At 34.4% G+C, this 19,850-nt stretch overlaps 1 protein-coding gene across 1 annotated transcript in view; it reads left to right on the top strand.

The window, feature by feature from the left end:
- Positions 1–19,850, top strand: part of GPR158 (G protein-coupled receptor 158) — a 353,177-nt gene that overhangs the window by 240,086 nt on the left and 93,241 nt on the right. The window contains exon 5 of the mRNA XM_054592528.1: positions 5,957–6,025. Within this exon, the coding sequence (XP_054448503.1) occupies positions 5,957–6,025 (69 nt within the window). The remainder of the gene's footprint in view (positions 1–5,956; positions 6,026–19,850) is intronic.

Here is a 19,850-nt window from a genome sequence, read left to right as displayed (position 1 = left end):
AAATGCTTAATATTTTATATTTTAATTATTACCATTCCATTAGGATTTTTTTCAAGAGGTAGAATTTATTATTTCAGTGATCTTTTTACTTGAAAATATATCAATCTTAATAGCTTTTTATCAATAATAGAAGTTTAAACAAAAGACATGTTTTGTTTAAGTAATTTCATGCCACTTTATTTAAGGGTGTACAGTAATTCTTTCAAAGGCAAGATACTATTTGTAATATATTAGTATGTTTTTTTCACTTCTATATACATTTTGACACTTAGAGAATTTTTCTGCATTAAGTGACATATGAATTACTCTATTGACTGTTGTAGAATTGAAAGGAAAAGGGAATTGAAAGTTTTAAATAGGTTACAGAGAAGAAGGAACTTCTTTTGCATATTTTTTCAGAGAAGTCATGGGAAAAATGAGGACAAATAAGGACATGATCATCCACATTTTAGGAATGCATTCTAGTCACATCTTAGCAGAGAAAAGGAGCTGCGAGACGGGAAGAAGTCTGGTAGGAAGTGCTTCAGTATTAAATTGTTTTGGACATAGGCACAAAGGATGAGCCTGATTAAGTAAAGATTGTCCAAAATTTTCTTTCTTATGTATCCAAGTTATTCTGCCCTTCTGAAGGTGTAGTGAGAGTCAGCAACTTTAAGGGCTAAAATCAGGCACTGAACTTTTGAAAGATGAGACACTAGCAGAACATCTTTGTGTTCACATTATCTGAGACAAAGCAAAGTGAATTGGCAAGCATCTTGTGTAAATCCTGCAAAAGCAACCATAAGAAGTTTCTGTCCAGCAGTAAATTGTAAATAATATTAATAATGAATGACTTGTTATTTCTAAGTTCTCATGTATAAAATGTCATTAACTTTTTATTTAGTGTGCAGTACTGTTTTAAAGAATATGAAAATATGTATAAGTCACTCTGGACTTTATTTTTGGATAAACTTATTTTTCCAAAAGGCCTGAAATAGATCCACTAGACATGACCATATCATATGAAAAATGGGTGTTCTTGTAAAGTCTTAGATATTAGAAGAATTCTTAGTTACGGCAATGTAGCAATATCTTTTAACATTTTACATAAAACTTTCAAGAATTTAAAATTGAGTCCTGGTTGGTGTGGCTCAGTGGATTGAGTGCTGGCCTGCAAACCAAAGGATCACCAATTCAATTCCCAGCCAGGGCACATGCTGGGGTTGCAGGCTAGGTGCACAGTAGGGAGCATGCAAGAGGCAACCACACATTGATGTTTCTCCCTCTCTCTCTCTTTCTCCCTCCCTTCCCCACTCTCTAAAAATAAATAAATAAAAATCTTTTTAAGAAAAAGGAATTTAAAATTGGCTAGTAATTTTTTTAATAACATCTGAACCAAACCCTTACTGGTGGTTTATTTTTAAATACTCTAGAAGTGCTACGTGTTTTTGTTACACTATAACTTACAGTCCTGTTCCCTTTAGCTTGGGAAAGGACACAACTGAGGGTCAGGCTGAATATACAAAGAGAATCAAACTGACTTGGGGATCAGCTGTGATGGATGTCAGGTCCTTGTTCTGTCGCTTATCGGCTGAGTGAGCTTAGACAGCCTGTTGACCTCACATCCTCTATCTGTCCATGAAAGACAGATGCTGAACTACCATTGACTGAGTGCCTGTCCTTTGCAAGACAGCATTATTGCCTTTCTTTACAACAGCACTACAGGGTGAGCATTGTTACGCCTATTTTATAACTGAATACTGAAGCTCAGAAGGTTAAGCAAAGGCCAATTCTGAGATTTTGAACCATCTATATATAAAGCCCCTGTGTTTTATTCCACAAATTTATAATTCTCTGAATGATTTATATTAACTCTGGGAATCTCTGTCCTCGCCATTTTCCTCTGTTTTTGGACAGTTTTATTGCTGAGAATTTTTCTGAAAAACTGATACTGGTTTTAACTAATCGCATTTTGGGAAAATTGCTTCTCGACAAATTTTTCTAAAACCAATTGGTTTTTTGATATTTCATCAAAAAACCAGATTTTCTTGAGACAAACTAATTGCATGTAGTCTGTCAAACTGATAGAGTCTGTATTCATCTATTTAGATAATTGTAAATAAAATTATTGAAAAATAATATCCTCCCCCTTCTCAGTGCAAGGATACTCTTCAGGACCACCTTTTACATATTGCTTCCAATTTATTGTTGTGTAGGTATTTAATCAGGTGTTTGTCAGTTTTCATTTGTAATTTTTCTGTGCATGGGTTACTTTATAGAAATAGAAGAATGAAAACAAAAAGTATAGCTCGTGAGTCTGGTCTCCTGTTTTTGTAAATAATGAAGAGTTATTGAATCTTGGTTAATCATCCAAACCCATGGTAGTTCATTCCTTTCAGTATCTTACTCTGTTGCTTTCTTATATTTTTATGATACATTCCAAGTTAAGCTATGTAAAAATATCTTTATGTTCAAAGATTCCTTTGTAATAGAAAGACATTTCATCGTTACAAGGCTGAAAAAATCAAGTATGATCCCAAATAGCTGCACTGTTTTAGCAAGATGTACATTAATTAATGTACGTTAATTTGCCCAGTGGTTAAAAATGTTAAAAAAATTAAAAGCAGTAGTTAGTCCATGTAGAACCAAGGAAATAATAACAAGCCATTTTAATTATTTGAAAAAATTTAAACTTCAGCATCCTTATCGTTTTATTACTTCTGTTGACTTAGCTTCCTCTGGGTGCTTATGTCCCTAGGCAAATCTTGCGATAGCTGTGCTTCATCTTATGCCTCAATACTTTGCATCCAAAGATTATAGAATTTAGAAATAGACTTTGACATAACTTGATAAAATTGGTATAGTAAGATTAACCCTTTCTTTTGGTCCACAGGTTTATCTTACTGTTATAAATTTTCATAAATCAGTTCTGAACATTTAAGAAATTGGGAATGTGAAGTAGAGGTAGAATCTGTTCATCTCTATTTTGGAATTATGCTTATGGAAGTATATTCATTAGGCCTTATAGATTCTAAACTAGAGACTTAGGCTGAAAGAGAACACCCTCAGTTTTCTATTCATCTGTAAGTATCATAAATATAGTGTTTGCTAATATTGTACATGCACTTATACTGAATAAAAACTTATTAAATAGATATTATTTAGGAAGGACTTTGCTTAGAAATCCTTGCATATTATGATACCTAATGTAGAATTTTGTAGTTCAGCTGACATGTTTTAGATGAGCTTTTGAATTTTATTTATTTAATTATTAAAATATGTATTACACAGCAGTGTATGATTACATCTCAAAAGAAATTAAAATATACACAGAATATTTCCAAATCTATTCACTTCTCTAGGAAAAAACAAAATGAGGTTATCAGCTTGATGTGTATCCTCCAGGCCCATATTGATATATTTGCCTGTTTCTAGAGAAAATGTATGGGGTTGATTTGTATGTATGTGTTTTATGTAAATATTATAATACTATTTATTATTGTTCATCTTCAAGAAAGTTTTTCAAGTTTCCCAATTAGCTTCTTTGGTTAAAAAGAGTTCCATACCACCACTTCTATCTCAGACAGAACTGTAAAGGAGATGACTCTATTATTTGTTTTTAGCTCATTCACCCATCTACATTTTTCAATCCCTCATCTCTCCCATACATACTTATTGCCTCCTCTCTACTTCCTATCATATAGCTTCAATTGTAAGGAAAGGATTCCTGTTCTTCACTTTGAAATGAAGTCAATGTATTAGTTACATATTTATTCTTGGCACCAAGTACGAAAATAAAAAGCTTTGTTCCAGTTAAAAGAACTTCCAGTACCAATAAGAAAATAGGGATGTATTTCAAAAAGCATGAAGATTTTTCTTTATCCCTAAAGAAAGTCTTACCTATTAGATGTCTTCTCATTCTACAAGGCTATGAAGCCAGCTCTGCCCAAGAATATTTTGAAAGGAAAATTCCACATTTGTAATAGGCCTTACATTTGATTATGGAACCACTTAGTGGAGTTTCACTTCATAATTTGAAATTATGGGCTCTCCTGTGCAGCCAGGAACAAGGCAATGAAATGTTAAGAAGATTGCTCAACATTTCCAAATGAAAGGGAGACCAATTATCAGCTCTGAGAATACATAAAAGTATGCACCACTACCATAGTTGTTATGTGGTGGTGATGGTTGTAACACAGCTAAGAACCTAACTGCCTCTAAAGAAAGAACTGCTGAGTTCCCTACCCCAAGGCTTTTGCTCTTTTAGGCCTCTAGGGTCATTTTGGATTCAAAGATTAAAAAATTATGATTACTATTTTTTTAAACCTTTGTGGTTTTCAAATTTTTCATCCTGGTGCTGTTTTCTACCTTGCATACTACATACCTACTTATTAAGTATCTGGCATGATGCTAGCCATTTTGTATACTTTATATTTTATTAAACATGTCAGATTTAATAAGGTAAAATTAGGAAATCCATTTTGTGAGTGAGGCCATTGAAATTCAAAATAGTCTAACTCTAGTGTTGTTTTATAATTCAAACTGAGATGAAGTTAACTCCAACGTCTGCTATTTCCATTAAGCCTTGCAGCTTCTTTTTATATCCCTTTTTTCCAAACATTATAGATTGTTTTACAATCAATCTTCTGTAATATTTTGGACTCTCACTCTCAGTGTCATTTCCTTAGAAAGTTTAAAAAATAAACCATAGATTAATCATAATTATGTATGAATAGAATTTGCCATCTTGGAAATTTTGCCAGCACAGAACCCATTTCAAGACTTGCTGATAGAAATGATCTTTTCAGTAAACGCATCTGCTAGCTAAAATAATGACTGATAAGAGTGAAAAGCCACTCAAATATTCAAGTTTGTTCACTGACTAAACTTGTTTCTCCATCCCCAAATTCTTAAATTAATGAAAGCCCTGAGTTCTTTTCAGGGATTACATAAAACATTTCCCGTGTTTCTAACAATGTCCTACGAGGATTTTGGAAGAGGAATAAAATTTTCTTTCTCTGGCTATCCAGTTAGCTGATATTTCTTTCTAAGTAATGGACTCTTGTGGTTTGGCTTTTCTGCTTCTTTCGCTGTTGAAAAACCAATTGCAACTACTTCAAATTATTTTCCTATTAAGATACCATATTTGCACCAGGTATAATTGGTATATATATTTTATGTTGTATTTAGTGAAAACACAGGGTCTCTTAAATGACCTATTTTTGTTTGTATTCTTGATCAGCATATTTACCCTATACTGAAATTTAAACTAATCAAAACAAAATTGATTATTAGAATATAAAATTGATTCTTTGTTTTTTTGTTTTTATTTCTTGCCACAGCTCTAAGCATTTTATTTTGAGTCTAACAAAATGTATTAGCAAGCTTAAATGTTCAGGAAATTTATTTTAAAATCAACATATTCTTTTGAATTTTGAGTTGAGAATAATTTAAGCATGATTCCTCAGTTATTTAATGTGATTTCTATTATTTACATAGTGGAGCTCTGTTAGTGAGTTTGGGGACTATATTTTATCACTGAGATGACAAGACCTTGTACATATGTTTGTTTTATCCATTCAAACCATTATGCAGGTATTTGTGAAATGGCTTAAGGATAAAATTCAATATACACTTATAACTGATGTATTAGAAATACAGGCAAAATCTTCTGTGTCTGTGAACTGGTTGGACTGAAAGGATGTTCTAGATAGAGTTGTCAGATGCTTAATCTGTTCAATGATTCAAATTTTAGAGAATAAAATTCCATGAAGGCACTGCCAATAGTTTGCCATCACCTTGTGGTCAGTCTTTGTGTGTGTTTTAGTTAAGTTCTCCTGTCTAAATATGAGCCAATTTTCATTTATTTTCCCTCATAGAATGTTGTGCTACTTGTTGAGGCATTGTAACAATAGCATAATTTCTTCCATGCCTAGAAATCTAAGCTTAACAATGACATTTTCATTTTGTTTTTTAGAGCATCAGGGCATCGGGCCTTATCCTGTTGGAAACAATCCTTTTTGGGTCTCTGCTTCTATACTTTCCGGTAAGGAACATATTTACATTTTTAAAATATCCATTTATTTTATGTTGTTTACATATCTATATCCATTTTTATATAGCTAGATAAACAAGGACTTTACAGATATTTAAACCCTGTCTCTTACCTTTTGGGTAATCTCAGATAATTACTTAGCATTTCTAAACTGTGGTTTCCTCTTGTAAAATGGAACTAATTATACTTTTTTTCCCAAATTTGTGAGGAGAGTTAAATGCTTAAATGATATGGAAGCCATGCTTGGTTATTTATGTGTATATAACCAATCTGATATTTAAAACAAAGATACTTTGTTTTGATTAGTTTACAAAACAAAAAACAGAATATCTTCTTTCTTCTTAAATCATGAAACACACCAACTAGTTAATGCTGGAAAATATTCAAATGATTATGTAGAAAAATAAACATAATAAAATAAATGTATGTGTAGTACTAGTGGCATAGGTAATCACAGTAGACTCTCTTTCACACTAGTAACAGGTCTGTAACCAGGAGATAAGTACTGATTGTGCTAATTTAATGCAACCAGTTTGTATTCAGCAGTTATTGTATGTCAAGCACTACTAATTTCTGGAAATACAGTGTGAAAAGATAAACTTAATTTCTTCTTTCAAGAAGCTTAGAATTTAAAGAGGGAGAAGAATACTTGCAGGAAATTATAATACAATGTGACAAAAGCTAAGCCTGTAGCAAGGGCAAGATGTTGTGGAGGCACTTAGGAGAGACACCTACCAAGTCTAGGGAATAAAACATAATTCCCCTCCTCCATGTGTATCCCTACAATCTGTCTATTTTCAAAATATCAGCCAGTTTTAACACCAAAGTTAGACTATTGCGCTCCTCAAACCCTCAAAAGTTTCCACATTTTATTTACAGCAAAAGCCAAAATTCATAGAATAGCCTCAAAAGCCCAACATGATTTGGATCCTGTACTCCCCATTACCTCATTCTCAAGTTCTCTTCCTTCGCTCAATGTTTAGAAGCGTTCTTAATCTATTCTGGTTTTATACTTCTTGAATTACATTTCTTTATTTCTCCTTAAAATAGAAATTTACTTAGGTATAATCAGTTTTTACTTGTTTATCAAATCATATTATGTAAGTGTTCTTATTTGCTAGCATAGAGTTATGCATAGTGATAATAGAAACAATATAATAATACAAAGACTATCTTGTAGGCCTTGTACTGTTCCTGTATAAGTATCATGTTGTGCATCATAACATTTAATCTCCTCCATAGAGCTACCAGGCAGATATTTAACCAAAGTCATAGAATCACCCATTTAGAAAGTGTAGGATCTGAAATGATGTTAGTTAATCATCCCTTTTTGGGGCCACCATCATCTTTTTCGTGACCTTCTGCTATTTGAAAATGCATTTTTTTTTTACCCAGTGGCCAGAAAGATATTTTAAAATATCAAATCTAATCTGTCGCCCCTTTATAGCATCCCAGTGTTCTCAGAATAAAGATCAAAACTTTTGACATGATTACTGAACGGGGAGCTCCCTCCCACGGTATCCCCCAGCATGGAGGATGAAATGGAAATGCCCAAGGCAAGGTTTGCTTGGGGAGGAAAGGCTGGCTAATCTCTCAGAGGAGGAGAGCCCAGAGCACCTTTCTCCTTGGGCTTTTATTGAGTTTAGCTGTATAGGGATACAAAGCATGTGTGTAAAGCTCATCAATCAATGTTAAATAGTAATGATTAAAGGAAGGAGAGATGGTTTAAGGATAACAGTAAAGGGATTGCAAGAGTCTTTCCGAGTCAGGGTCTGATAAACAGAATGACGCACCTTCTGCCCTAAAACCTGGGAAAATAAGCTCATCCTATGATCAGACCCCAAACACCGGTACTCATTAACTCCAGGGCATTCTTAGCAAAGCAGGTTTCATAGGATTTAATGCATTCCTTTCCCAGCCCTAATTGTCACCAGGAACTGCCTGATCCACTTTACGGCTGTACCTGCCTCTAGCATTGTTTCAAGCTTGAGTCAGGCAGGGGAAGCAAAGCAGCGAAGAGATGAGGAGACTTCTTTCAGTTAGGATGAGGACTCTGCCCATGACAAAGCCAAGGGGTGAAGGTCTTTTGCCCCTTCTCCATGTCCCCCAACTCCTCCCCTGGTGGCCCCGATGCGATTGTGCCTATCTCAGGTTACCCCTGGCATCTAGGGATCTTACCTGTCATTGACTAACCAGTCATCTTCCGGGGCCAAGCAGGGTGATGTGAGGGAGGCAGGGGCTGCGCCCCTGCCTGGGGGACAGGTTTTGTATCATCAGTGGCCTATTTTCCCAAGGCCTCCTTGCTCAGCTCCAGCCTTGGGGCCCTCTTGCCTGTCAGCCAGGTTCCAGTCCCCAAAACCAGGTGGGATGGTTATAAATAATGTGGTCTTTGCCCACCTCTCCAGCCTCATCTAATACCACTTTTCCCCTCCCTTTATGCACTCAGCACCCTGACCTTTTTTCAATTATTAAATGAAATATGATGTCTTTTATGGTGACCATAATAATGACTCCTTAAAGAGGTCCACAGTTCTAATCCTCGGAACCTGTAAATAAGGTACCTTACATGCTAAATGGGACTTTGCAAATGTAATTAACTAAGGATTTTACGATGTAGAGATTATCCTGGACTATCTGGATTGACTGCAGGGTCCTAAGGAAAACAGAAAAGCAGAAGAAAGAGAACCAAAAAGATAGCTTCGTGAAAAAATTGAGCTGGCTAATGCTGGCTTTGAAGATGCATGAAGGAAGCCAAAAGCCAAGGAATGAGGCAGCCTGTAGAAGCAGGACAAGGCAAGGAAACAGAGTCCTCCGTAAGCCTTTAAAAGGAACACTGTCATTTTAACTCCATGGTCCATTTCAGACTTCTGACCTCCAGAATTATATGATAATAAACATGTATTATTTTAGCCACTATATTTGCAGTAATATGTTACAGCACCAACAGGAAATTAATATGCCTTTTGTCTTGGGAACTTTTCACATGCCTTTCCCTTAGTTTTGAAGTCTTTCTCTTACTTTTCTTTACCCCTTCTCACTAACTGCTTTGCTTAATTAATATCTAATCATCTTTTAGAATTTTACTTAAGTATCACTTTTTCAGGAAAGTTTTTCTTGACCCCTCCCCGCCAACCTGAGTCAAATTCCTCATAATAACTTCTCATGGAATCGTGCTCTTTTTCTTAACAACCTTTATCTCAGTTTGTAACTATATATTCCAAAGGGCAAATATTTGATCAATGTCATTCTTCTGCACAGACTGTAGTTCTGTGAAAGCAAAGGCCTGTTTCCATTTTGCTCGCTGCTGCATCTGCAGCACTGCAGATCTGCCATGGTGACAGCCGAAGCCTAGAAGATACGCAGTGGAGTAATGAATGGGGTGCTGGATAAACTTAGAACTATGCCTGAAACTAATGGCTTTTACCCTGTAGAAGTGGGTAAGAACTTGATTGTGAAAGACTAAGAATGTGGTCCTTACTTATATTATTACACAGAGTTTTCAGCTAGTCAATAAAAACACTTTTTAATGTTATTTTCAGGTTTAAAGTTTGGGTTTTTTTAATTTATGATTTCTATTCATTCAGATTAAGTGGTCATTATAATGAACATGTGTCTAAAGTCTGTAGAAGAATGTTAAAGCCCCTTACATGGAAGAAGTACTCTAGAAAAGAAGGACATTTCAAAAATTAGTAAATATTAGGCTACTGACTGCCCAAGGCAATTATTAGAGACCCTTTTTCATTGACTGGGATCCAGTTTTGAAATATATCTGACATACCTGTATCTATGATGATATCACATACAGAGAAAAATGGAAACTTAAAAGGAATATAAAGACAGCATTTATGCTTGATAATTGTAATATGTCTGGAAGGGGAAAGAAGAATCAGAAAAGACTTACCAAAAAAATTCTGTCCACCAGAAACATTAGGATACCTTATCGTGTTGACTTAATGCTTAACTAGCTTTCTATTTCATCTTTCACAACATGAATTCTTCCTGTAACTGCTTGTGATATTAATATGTAGCTCTCAAATTCTTACTGTGTACCTTGCTTTCACATAAGATTAATGTCTATGCACTGAAGTACAGAAAGGGCCAAATTAATAAAGATTTGAAAGTGGCATAAGATACACGGGGAGAAAGGAGGTTAAGATATACTATTGATTGAGTCTGGAAAGCAATTTTATTTTAAGTGAGAGGATGAGTTGATGACGCCTCAGAAACTGATAGGAAAGTCAGTCTACATAGGGTGTGTATATGTGACGTGTATGGGTGTATGCGCATAAAGCATTCCTGACAAGAAGAGTAACTTGGTTACTGGACCAGAGCTCACTGGCTTCCTTAGGTTTTACAGAAATGAAGTTTATAACTTTTGGCTTGACTTTGTGCTACGAGGAGGATCTCTGTATTAAGTGATAAAGGTGATTAAATAAACCTAATATAATCAAAAGTTCTAATTATTTAATGGTGTGAAAGTGACCTGTATATTTCTAATTTGTTAAATATTTTATCTATTTTCTCTGTCCTTGGTGTGACCTATACCAAATTGCTCATGAAATTTTTACTGAGGGTTGCTGTTTTAGAAAAAAGTGTGCTTGAATAAAGTAGAATTATTTTTAGGGCTGGGTAACTCCATGGAAGGAGGCTGTGGGTATAGTCACTGTTTTGCTGAGTTGTTATGCAACAAGCCTCTTCTTCTTTTGAGGCTGCATATTGTTCTTCAGATTTGCAAGAATTAAAGTTATTTTTGCCTTTTCTAAACAATATTAGACTACTGACAATTTCATAACAATGCTTTTATTGAAAAGTCCAAATTAGAGATTATCATCCTTGTGCAGATGAGGACAAACCAAAATCTCACTAAATTTAGCATTGTTATAATTGGATAGCACAGAGCCGAAGGACTTAAAACATTTTCTTACAGATTCTCAAGAGATTCATGATTTGAAGTCCATACATTTGTGAACAAATGATTAGTCTCAACAATCATTTAAAACCGTCATACAGTTTATAAAAGAGTAAAAAGAACTTTAAAAATCAACTATATTTTTCTTGTTAAAGTATACAGAAATAACATTGTATGGATTAGTAAAACATATTAAGTAATACAGAGTCTAGAATTTTGTTTTTCACTTGACTTGACCAAGGGTTTCAGCTAATACAGTATATTTTTCCTTTAAAGTTGGTTATCTATTTGGTTAGTTGATGTGTCTCTGAAAAGGACACCACTATATATGTAAATATAGTTAGGTATGTATAGAACTTGTCCCAACTCCCACCTCTTCAGGTTCTAGAAAACAGAACTTCAAAATACTAGAATTGGAAGGAACATCAGACACAACTCAGTCTTTATTCAACCTCTGTTTTGCAAATGAAGAAAGAGAGGCTACGGGAAATTGTAACTCACCCAACTTTTCTCGCTAGGTAACGAGAACTCCGAGAATAGAATCTAGTCTCTCGATTCCTGGCCTAGCACTGCTTTCACTCTTCACTCTATGGCAATACTTTCTTTTTTAAATTTTTTTATTTTATTTTATTTTATTTTTCAAATATATTTGTCTCCCTTTACCTGCCACCATTTTCTCCTGCCCCTCCCTACCCCCTCAGTCCTTCCTGGCTTCATCCTTGTGTTATTCATACCTGTTCCTTGATCTGACCCTTCAACTTCCCCTCTCTGCTTCCTCCCTCCCTCCCTCCTTCCCATCCCTGTTAGTTTCTTCTTTCTTTCAGTGTTGCTAGCCATATTTTCCTTGCCTGCTTGCTTTGCTGATTAGGTTCCACTTATAGGTAAGATCATATGGTATTTGTTTGACAGTACTTCTGATAGATGGCATAGATGTGAGATTCAGAGAGCATTATGCAGTGTAGTCAGGAGGCCCATGGTCAGTCACCCTTCCTCATTAAGTCTCCAAGGGAATAAATGGCACAGATAATTTAAAATATCTTGAGGTTTAGCTCCTAAGTTCCAATATAAATCTCCTGTAAGGTTGGCTGGACCATGTTGTGGAACCATATGATATTCAACAGTTTTATCTACAAAAATGGCAATTTTATGTTTCAACCAAATAAATAACCCCATTAGACCATTAACAGGTTTGTTTCAATGGCAGAGAACCCAAGTCAATTAAGAGACTACTTTTTCTATGATCATCTCAAAGCCTAAAGCTAAAAGGCAGATTTTTTTATTCCAATATAGAACACATGCATCATCCAGAGGCAGAGGAAAAACAAGAGCATATTGCTCTTATGCCTAGAGCTTAAAGGGAAAGAAATACAGGAAAGAGTTAAAAGTGGGGAGAGAGCACATAAGAATATATCTAAATCAGCCAAGGTTTTAATCCATTAGTATTATTATTGATTTTGATTCTCAAATTAACCCAGTAGAAGCCCCTCATTCCTTGAGTACTTCCTGCTTTCTAGTATGACAGATTATACTTTTTCCATTCCAACCCTGAAATCAGCCTTTTCTCCAAAGAGCCCTGTTTCTTTTAAGGGGAAAATTCATTTCTGGGAAAGACTCACATCTTTGTGACAAACATAGGGAAGAAAGGTCCCAAATTTACAACTAGGCCATGTTTCTCAGACTTAAGTATTCTAGGAATATTCGTAAGGAGATTTCTCCTCAAGTCTAAGATTCCTTCCTTAGGCTTATCTACTTGGTGTCATTAGGTCTATGTGGATTGATACCAGAGCAAAAGAGAGAAAAAGTTAGAAGGAAAGTTCAATACTTATGTATTAAAAGTATCATCAAGAAAATGGTAGTCATTTCATGCCAAGACACCTGAGAGAGTACAGGAATAGAAGACACTTAATCCCCAAATTGCTAGAGGATTTCATGAATTTTGGCTAAAATATTGAGATCAAAAGACATCAAAGAACTAGATCCATTTATTCAAGGAAGTTTGAAGAGTATGAGGACCAGGCATTTTGTTCTCTTTGATAGGGTAGGTTAGAAGAATAAAAGAAATGGTTGTAAATATCCTGGAAGTCTTTGCAGTTCCATTTATCCACTTGTTTCTGTGCCCCTCTTCCCTATCAACCCAGTAAAGAGAAGTCTGATTGTTAGTGGGAATGGTTGTATACAGGTAAGGCTCAGAAGCTATCTAGTATGCATGTTCTAGGGTATTTGGGTAAGGGTCTTGGATCAGTGATGTGTCAGGGATTAACTGTTAATCTTCTTTAGCTAAAAGAATTTTTTAAATTTTTATTTAATTTATTGGGGTGACATTGGGTAATAAAATTATGTAGATTTTGGGTTTACAATTTTATAATACATCACCTGTATATCCTATTGTATTTACCACCCAAAGTCAAGTCTCCTTCCATCACCATTTATCTCTCTTTTTCCCTCTTCTACCTCCCTCATCCCCCTTTATCTCTGGTAATCACCATACCACTGTCTGTCTATGGATTTTGGTTTTGTTTTGTTTTGTTTTGTTTGCTTAATCCTCTAACCTTTTCACCCAGCCCCTCAACCTCCCTCCCCTCTGACAGCTGTCATTCTGTTCTCTGTATCTATGAATATTTCTATTTTGTTAGTTTATTGTGTTCATTAGATTCCACATATAAGTGAAATCATATGGTACTTGTCTTTCTCTAACTGGCTTATTTCACTTAGCATAATACTCTCCAGGTCCATTCCTGCTATTGCAAAGGGTAAAATTTCCTTCTTTTTTATGTCCAAGTAGCATCCCATTGTGTAAATGTACCACAGCTTTCTAATTCACTTACCTGCTTATGGGCACTTGGGCTAGTTGCAAATTTTGGCTGTTGTAAATAATGCTGCAATTGACAAAAGGTTATATATATTCTTTTGAATTGGTGTTTTGGGCTTCTTTGGAAATATTCCCAGAAATGGAATCACTGGGTCATATGTTTCATTTTTAATTTTGTGAGGAAAATCCATATGTCACAGTGAATGCATCAATCTTCATTCCCACCATCAGTGCACAAGGGTTTCTTTTTCTCTGCATCCTCACCAACATTTGTTTGTTGACTTATTGATGGTAGCCATTCTGACAGGTGTGAGGTGATAGTTCATTGTGGTTTTAATTTACATTTCTCTGATGATTAGTGATATTGAACATCTTTTCATGTGTCTGTTGGTCATATATATGTCCTCTTCGGAGAAATGTCTATTCTGGGGATGCAAGATTGGTACAATATCTGCAAATCAATAAATGTGATATACCACATAAACAGAATGAAGGTTAAAAAATCAATGGTCATACAAATAGATGCATAAAAAACATTTGGTAAACCCATTTATGAAAAAAATTCTCAGCAAAGTGGGTATACAGGGCACATACCTAAAAGTTATAAAGGTCATATGTCACAAACCCACAGCGAACATCATACTCAATGGGCAAAAACTAAAAGTGTTTCCCTTAAGCTCAGAAACAAGACAGGGATGTCTGCTTTCACCATTCTTATTCAACATATTACTGGAAGTCCTAGCCACAGAAATCAGACAAAAAGAAGAAAGGCATCCACAATGGAAAGAAAGAGGTAAAACTGTTATTATTTGTAGATGGCATATCATTATATAGAGAGAACCCTAAAGATTCCACCAAAAAACTTCTAGTGCTTATAAATAAATTCAGTAAAACAACAGGATACAAAATAAGTATCCAAAACCAGTTGTATTTTTATACACTGGAAATAAACTATCAGAAAGAGGAAGTACAAAAACAATCCCATTTACAACTGCATAAAAAAAAATAACTAGGGATAAATATAACCAAGGATATAAAAACACCTGTACTTGGAAAATTATAACACACTAAAGAAAAAAACTGAAGACAATACAAATAAGTGGAAACATATACCATGTTCATGCATAGAAAGAATTAATATCATTAAAATGTTCATACTACCCAAAGCAAGCTACAGATTTAGTTCAATTCCTATCAAGTTACCAATGGCATATTTCATAGAACTAGAACAAATATTCCAAAAATGTATATGAAACCACAAAAATAGCTACAGAAATCTTGAGAAAGAGGAATAAGCTTGGAGGAATCATGCTACCTGAACTCAAACTATACTACAAGGCCATAGTAACCAAAACAGCATGGTATTGGCATAAAAACAGACCTATATATCAATGGAACAGAATAGGGAGCCCAGAAATAAACCTGTGCCTTTATGGTGAATTAATATTTAACAAAGGAGGCAGAACATACAGTTGGGTAAAGATAGTCTTTTCAATAAATGGCGTTAGGAAAATAGAACCAGATACATGCAAAAAATGAAACCAGACCACTTTCTTACACTATAAACAAGAATAAACTCAAAACAGAATAAAGACTTAAGACTCGAAACCATAAAACGCCTAGAAGAAAAACATTGGTTGTAAAATATTGGATACTTTTCATGGCAATATTTTTTTCTGATATATCTCCTCAGACTAGGGAAATAAAAGAAAAAATAGATCAGTGGGTCTATGTCAAACTGTAATATTTTTTCACATCAAAGAAAACCATCAACAAAAGAAAGACAACCCAGTGAATGGGAGAACATATTATCCAAGATATATCTGATAAGGGGTAATATCCAAAATTTATGAAGAATTTATAAATTTAACCTCAACCCCCCTCCAAACAATCCAATTAAAAAGTGGGCAAAGTAAAAAAGAAGAAAAATTTACCCTTTGTGACAGCATGGGTGGATCTGAAGAACATTATGCTAAATGCAATAAGCCAGTCAGAGAAAGGCAAATACCATATAATTTCACTCATATGTGGAACCTAATGAACAAACTGAACTAACAAACAAAATAAAGACAGATTCATAGAGAGCAGGCTGACAGCTCTGGGTGGGGGACAGGTTTAGGGGGTGGAGGGATCTAGCAAAGAGTAAAAAGGACTCATGGATAGGGACAACTGTCTGGTGATTTTGGAGGTGAGGTGGATGGGTGGAGGTGGAAGAGGTCATAAGTGGAATAAATGGTAGCAGAAAAATACAATTACAAAAGAGGAAAAAAGGAAAAAAAATAGGAAAAGAGCATGAACAGACATGTCTCCAGAGGGGACACAGAGGGCTAAAAGTGTTTTAATAAACTGTAAGAACTGTGAAGACTTGAAAATTGGACCTCTGGCTTTAGTTTTTCATTGAAAAGAAAGTGTTTTTACCTTTGCTAAAATAAACACCAATTAGACTACATGCCTCTTTAAAAATATTTTGTTATTTTTGTGAAATATAATAATTACATATTTATAAACTAAAACAAAATAGAAAAACACAAAGAAAAAGGTAAAAGAGGACCAAAGATAAAAGATCATCATCCAGAAATAATCATTGTATACATTTGATCATTTATGAATTTGTATATGTATATATTGAAATAGAAAATAGATGGTTTAAATTGAGATACAGATAGGATTATGAAATTTTTAATAAAAATATTAATTATAATCATTATTTTCACCAAAAAGCTGAACTGAAAAGGAAGTTGTTACTTATTTTCTAGATAAATGAGTCTTTACAAGAAGCATTATTAGTTCTAAAAGACCTTTCTAAAGTTAATAAAGATTATAAAATGTTTACAAAGTTGGCTTAATTTTTTTTATTTAGCTATGTGTTTCATCTTAAGACAGTTATCATTTGACTTCAGCTATGTCAGCTAAGAAATCAAACTCAAGTACAGTTTCTTTTGCCCTTTCCTCCCACTTTGATTTTTATTAGTTAATAATTTTTGAATTGTTAATGTTTATAGTATTATATAGCATGCGATTTTGAAACTATAATTCACATAGTTGTTCAACCATAATTTTATATTTAATAGATTTAATGTTTTCCACTAATGCTAGTATCATGGCTTCTTCATTCCTCAGCTCTCATTTTGATTTGTCCCTTGGTTTTCATTAACAGGTGTTTTGTAAAGGAATAAGGTCTATTGTTCATGAATTCTTATATGCTTGAGAATCTCTACCAATTGTCCTAATATATGAAGACTAACTTCCCTGGCTATAAATATTTTAAGACACACTTCCTATTGCTCTTAACTTTGTATTCATTGTCTGAATATTTCCAGCTTTTGAAATAGCCTGATTTCTCTCACTTATGAATGAGTTGATATTTCTGCCTGGATGTCAATGACATTCTTTGGTCTTGCAATTAAATAACTAAACTCGGAATTACCTTGGAATTTGTTATTATATACCTTTGTTTTTCTTGGTTCATGTATTTTTTCAATACATGGATGTAACAGCTCTTTTGTCCCTGGAATTTTTAAAAATTATATTTTTAATTTTTTGTCTTTTTTCAGGAACATCAATTATGTATAAATTGGATTTTTTCTTCTGTTCCTCTAATATTCCTAGTTATTTGTATATGTTTGTCCTTTTCTATTTTGTTTGTGTGTTTCCTTTAAGCCTGTATTCCATGAACTTTGCACTATTCTCAGTTGTGTTTTATTCTGCTTAAGTTGATTCTAGTATTCCTTTAACTTCTCTAATGCGTTTCTTTCTTTTTTCTCCCCATTTCCCCAGCTTTCTCAGGGCTATCTTATCTCTTTCTCTGTTTTTCTTATCTTTTCTTTCATCTCTATTACCTTTTTCCTTGGCTTTATGAGAGAGGACATGTTTTCTGTAATTTCTTTGAGGCAGTGAGAATTACTTATTTGAATTTTTATCAATTTTCTTGGTTAACATTGCTTTTTTTTAATGCTTTTTTCATCTGCCTCCTTTCTCAGTATTTAAATAAAGAATTTGTGCTTGTGTTTTTCTGGTTGCTATTTATTTTTTTATTGTGATAATTCTTTTTTATTGTGGTAAAATGTATATCAACATAAGCTTATCATTTACATAATTATTAAATATCCAATTCAGTGGCATTAAATACATTCACAATGTTATGCAATCATCATCATTATCCATTTCAATAACTTTTTCATCATCCCAAACTAAAACTCTGTGTCCATTAAATAATAACTTCCCATTCTTTCTTCACTACCCGCCCTCAGTAACCTCTATCCTACTTTCTGTCTCTAGGAATTTGCCTATTCCAGGTGTTTTAAATGAGTGGAATCATATGTTATTTGTCTTTTTGTGCCTGGCTTATTTTACTTAGCATAATGTTTTTAGGGTCCATCCAGGTTATGGCATGTGTCAGAGTTTTATTTCTTTTTATGGCTGAATAATATCCCATTGTATGTATATATGACATTTTGTTAACCATTCGTCTGTTGACAGGCATTTGAGCTGTTTTACCTCTTAGCTAATGTAAATAATGCTGCTATGAACACAATGTAAAAGTATCTGAGTTCCTGTTTTCAGTATTTTGGCTATATACAGAGGAGTGAAATTGCTAGATCATATGGTAATTTGATGTTTAACTTTTGAGGAACTACCAGTTTTCCATGGTATCTTCAGCAATTTATGAAAATCTTAAAATTATTCTTGACTTCCTCTATCTCTCACATCTCATGTTCAATTCATCATGGAATCCTGTAGGTCTTACCTTTAAAGCATATCCAGACCCAACCATTTTGTGCCACTTTCATTGTTACCACCCTGGCCTGAGTCACCACCATTGAGTATTAAATTATTGCTAGCCTTCTAAAAAGTCTGTTTTTTACTCTTGGCCTCCTAGTTTATTTTCAATACAACAGCCAAGAATCTCTTAAACTCACGTCAGCTAGTATCACTCCTGCTCAAAACCTGCAGTAGCTCCCCATTTCATTCAGAGTCAGACCTAAAGACCTAAAAGGTCTACATAATCTACGCACCTAATCTTTTCTCCTCGTGCAGTTTTCCAGGAACACTGGGCTCTTTATTATTCTTGAACAGGCCAGGCACACTCACATCTTAAAGCCTTTACACTGGCTGTTTCCTTTGCCTGAAACTCACTCTTTCCATTATCTATATGACAACTTCCCCACTTCCTTCATGTCTTTGCTGAAATATCACCTCAGTGAAACTCACCTGTTTAAATTGCTGCCTACCCTAATTGCTCTCACCCTGGTAATTTTTTGGTATAGAGTTTATCACTTTATATATACCATATGATTTTTGTTTTCTTTATTTCTTACACAAATTTTTAAAAAAATTTTCTACCACCCCCCACTAGATTTAAAGTTCATGCCTGTATTTCAGCACCTGGTACAGTCCCTGGCATGTAGTTATTTTGCATACATGAATACTTTCCAGACATTTTTCTTTCCTTAACATATGGAGTGTAGTTCTTCCCTATACTATTAATGATGGATTTTCATGCCTTATAACATTCTTTCTGTTTATTGCTATAATCATATTTTTATTGTAATCCTTTCAAGGGTTGGACCATGTCTGTTGTATCCATTTCCATAATAGCACATTAAGAATTTATTGGATTTTGATATGATTCTACTTAAAGCAACTTCTCGCAAGCACATACACATATATAAATGTATAGCCATATATATATATGTTTTTATCTTTTTGTCTCTCTGTTTCTAAATCTCTGTCTTTACCTCTCATTTTCCTCCGAGGAGGTAGAAAGGAATCCAGACCAATAATAAAGAAACTTGAATAATAGCCTACATAGTCTTATATGACCTGCCGCTGTTTACCTCTTTGACCTCAGCCTCCGCTGCTCTCTGCCTTTCCCTCCAGCACAATGGTACTGGCTGTGTTGCTCTTCCCGGACCAGGCCTGGAGTAGCCCACCCTACACCTCAGCATTGGCTGTTTCCTCTTCCTGGAGCACACTTAACCCACATATCTCCATGCTAACTCCCTCGTTTTCTTTAAATCTTTGCTCAAATATCAACTTCTCTGTAAAAGGTAGCTAAGGAACTTACTATTTTGGCGTAAACAGGCAGAGGTTGATTA

This window comes from Pteronotus mesoamericanus, unplaced genomic scaffold, assembly GCF_021234165.1.
Source record: "Pteronotus mesoamericanus isolate MK-2021 breed Mesoamerican mustached bat unplaced genomic scaffold, CSHL_Meso_final contig_130, whole genome shotgun sequence".
NCBI lineage: Eukaryota > Metazoa > Chordata > Mammalia > Chiroptera > Mormoopidae > Pteronotus > Pteronotus mesoamericanus.
Note: the sequence above shows the minus strand (reverse complement) of the source record. Positions and strands in the feature narration are given on the sequence as shown.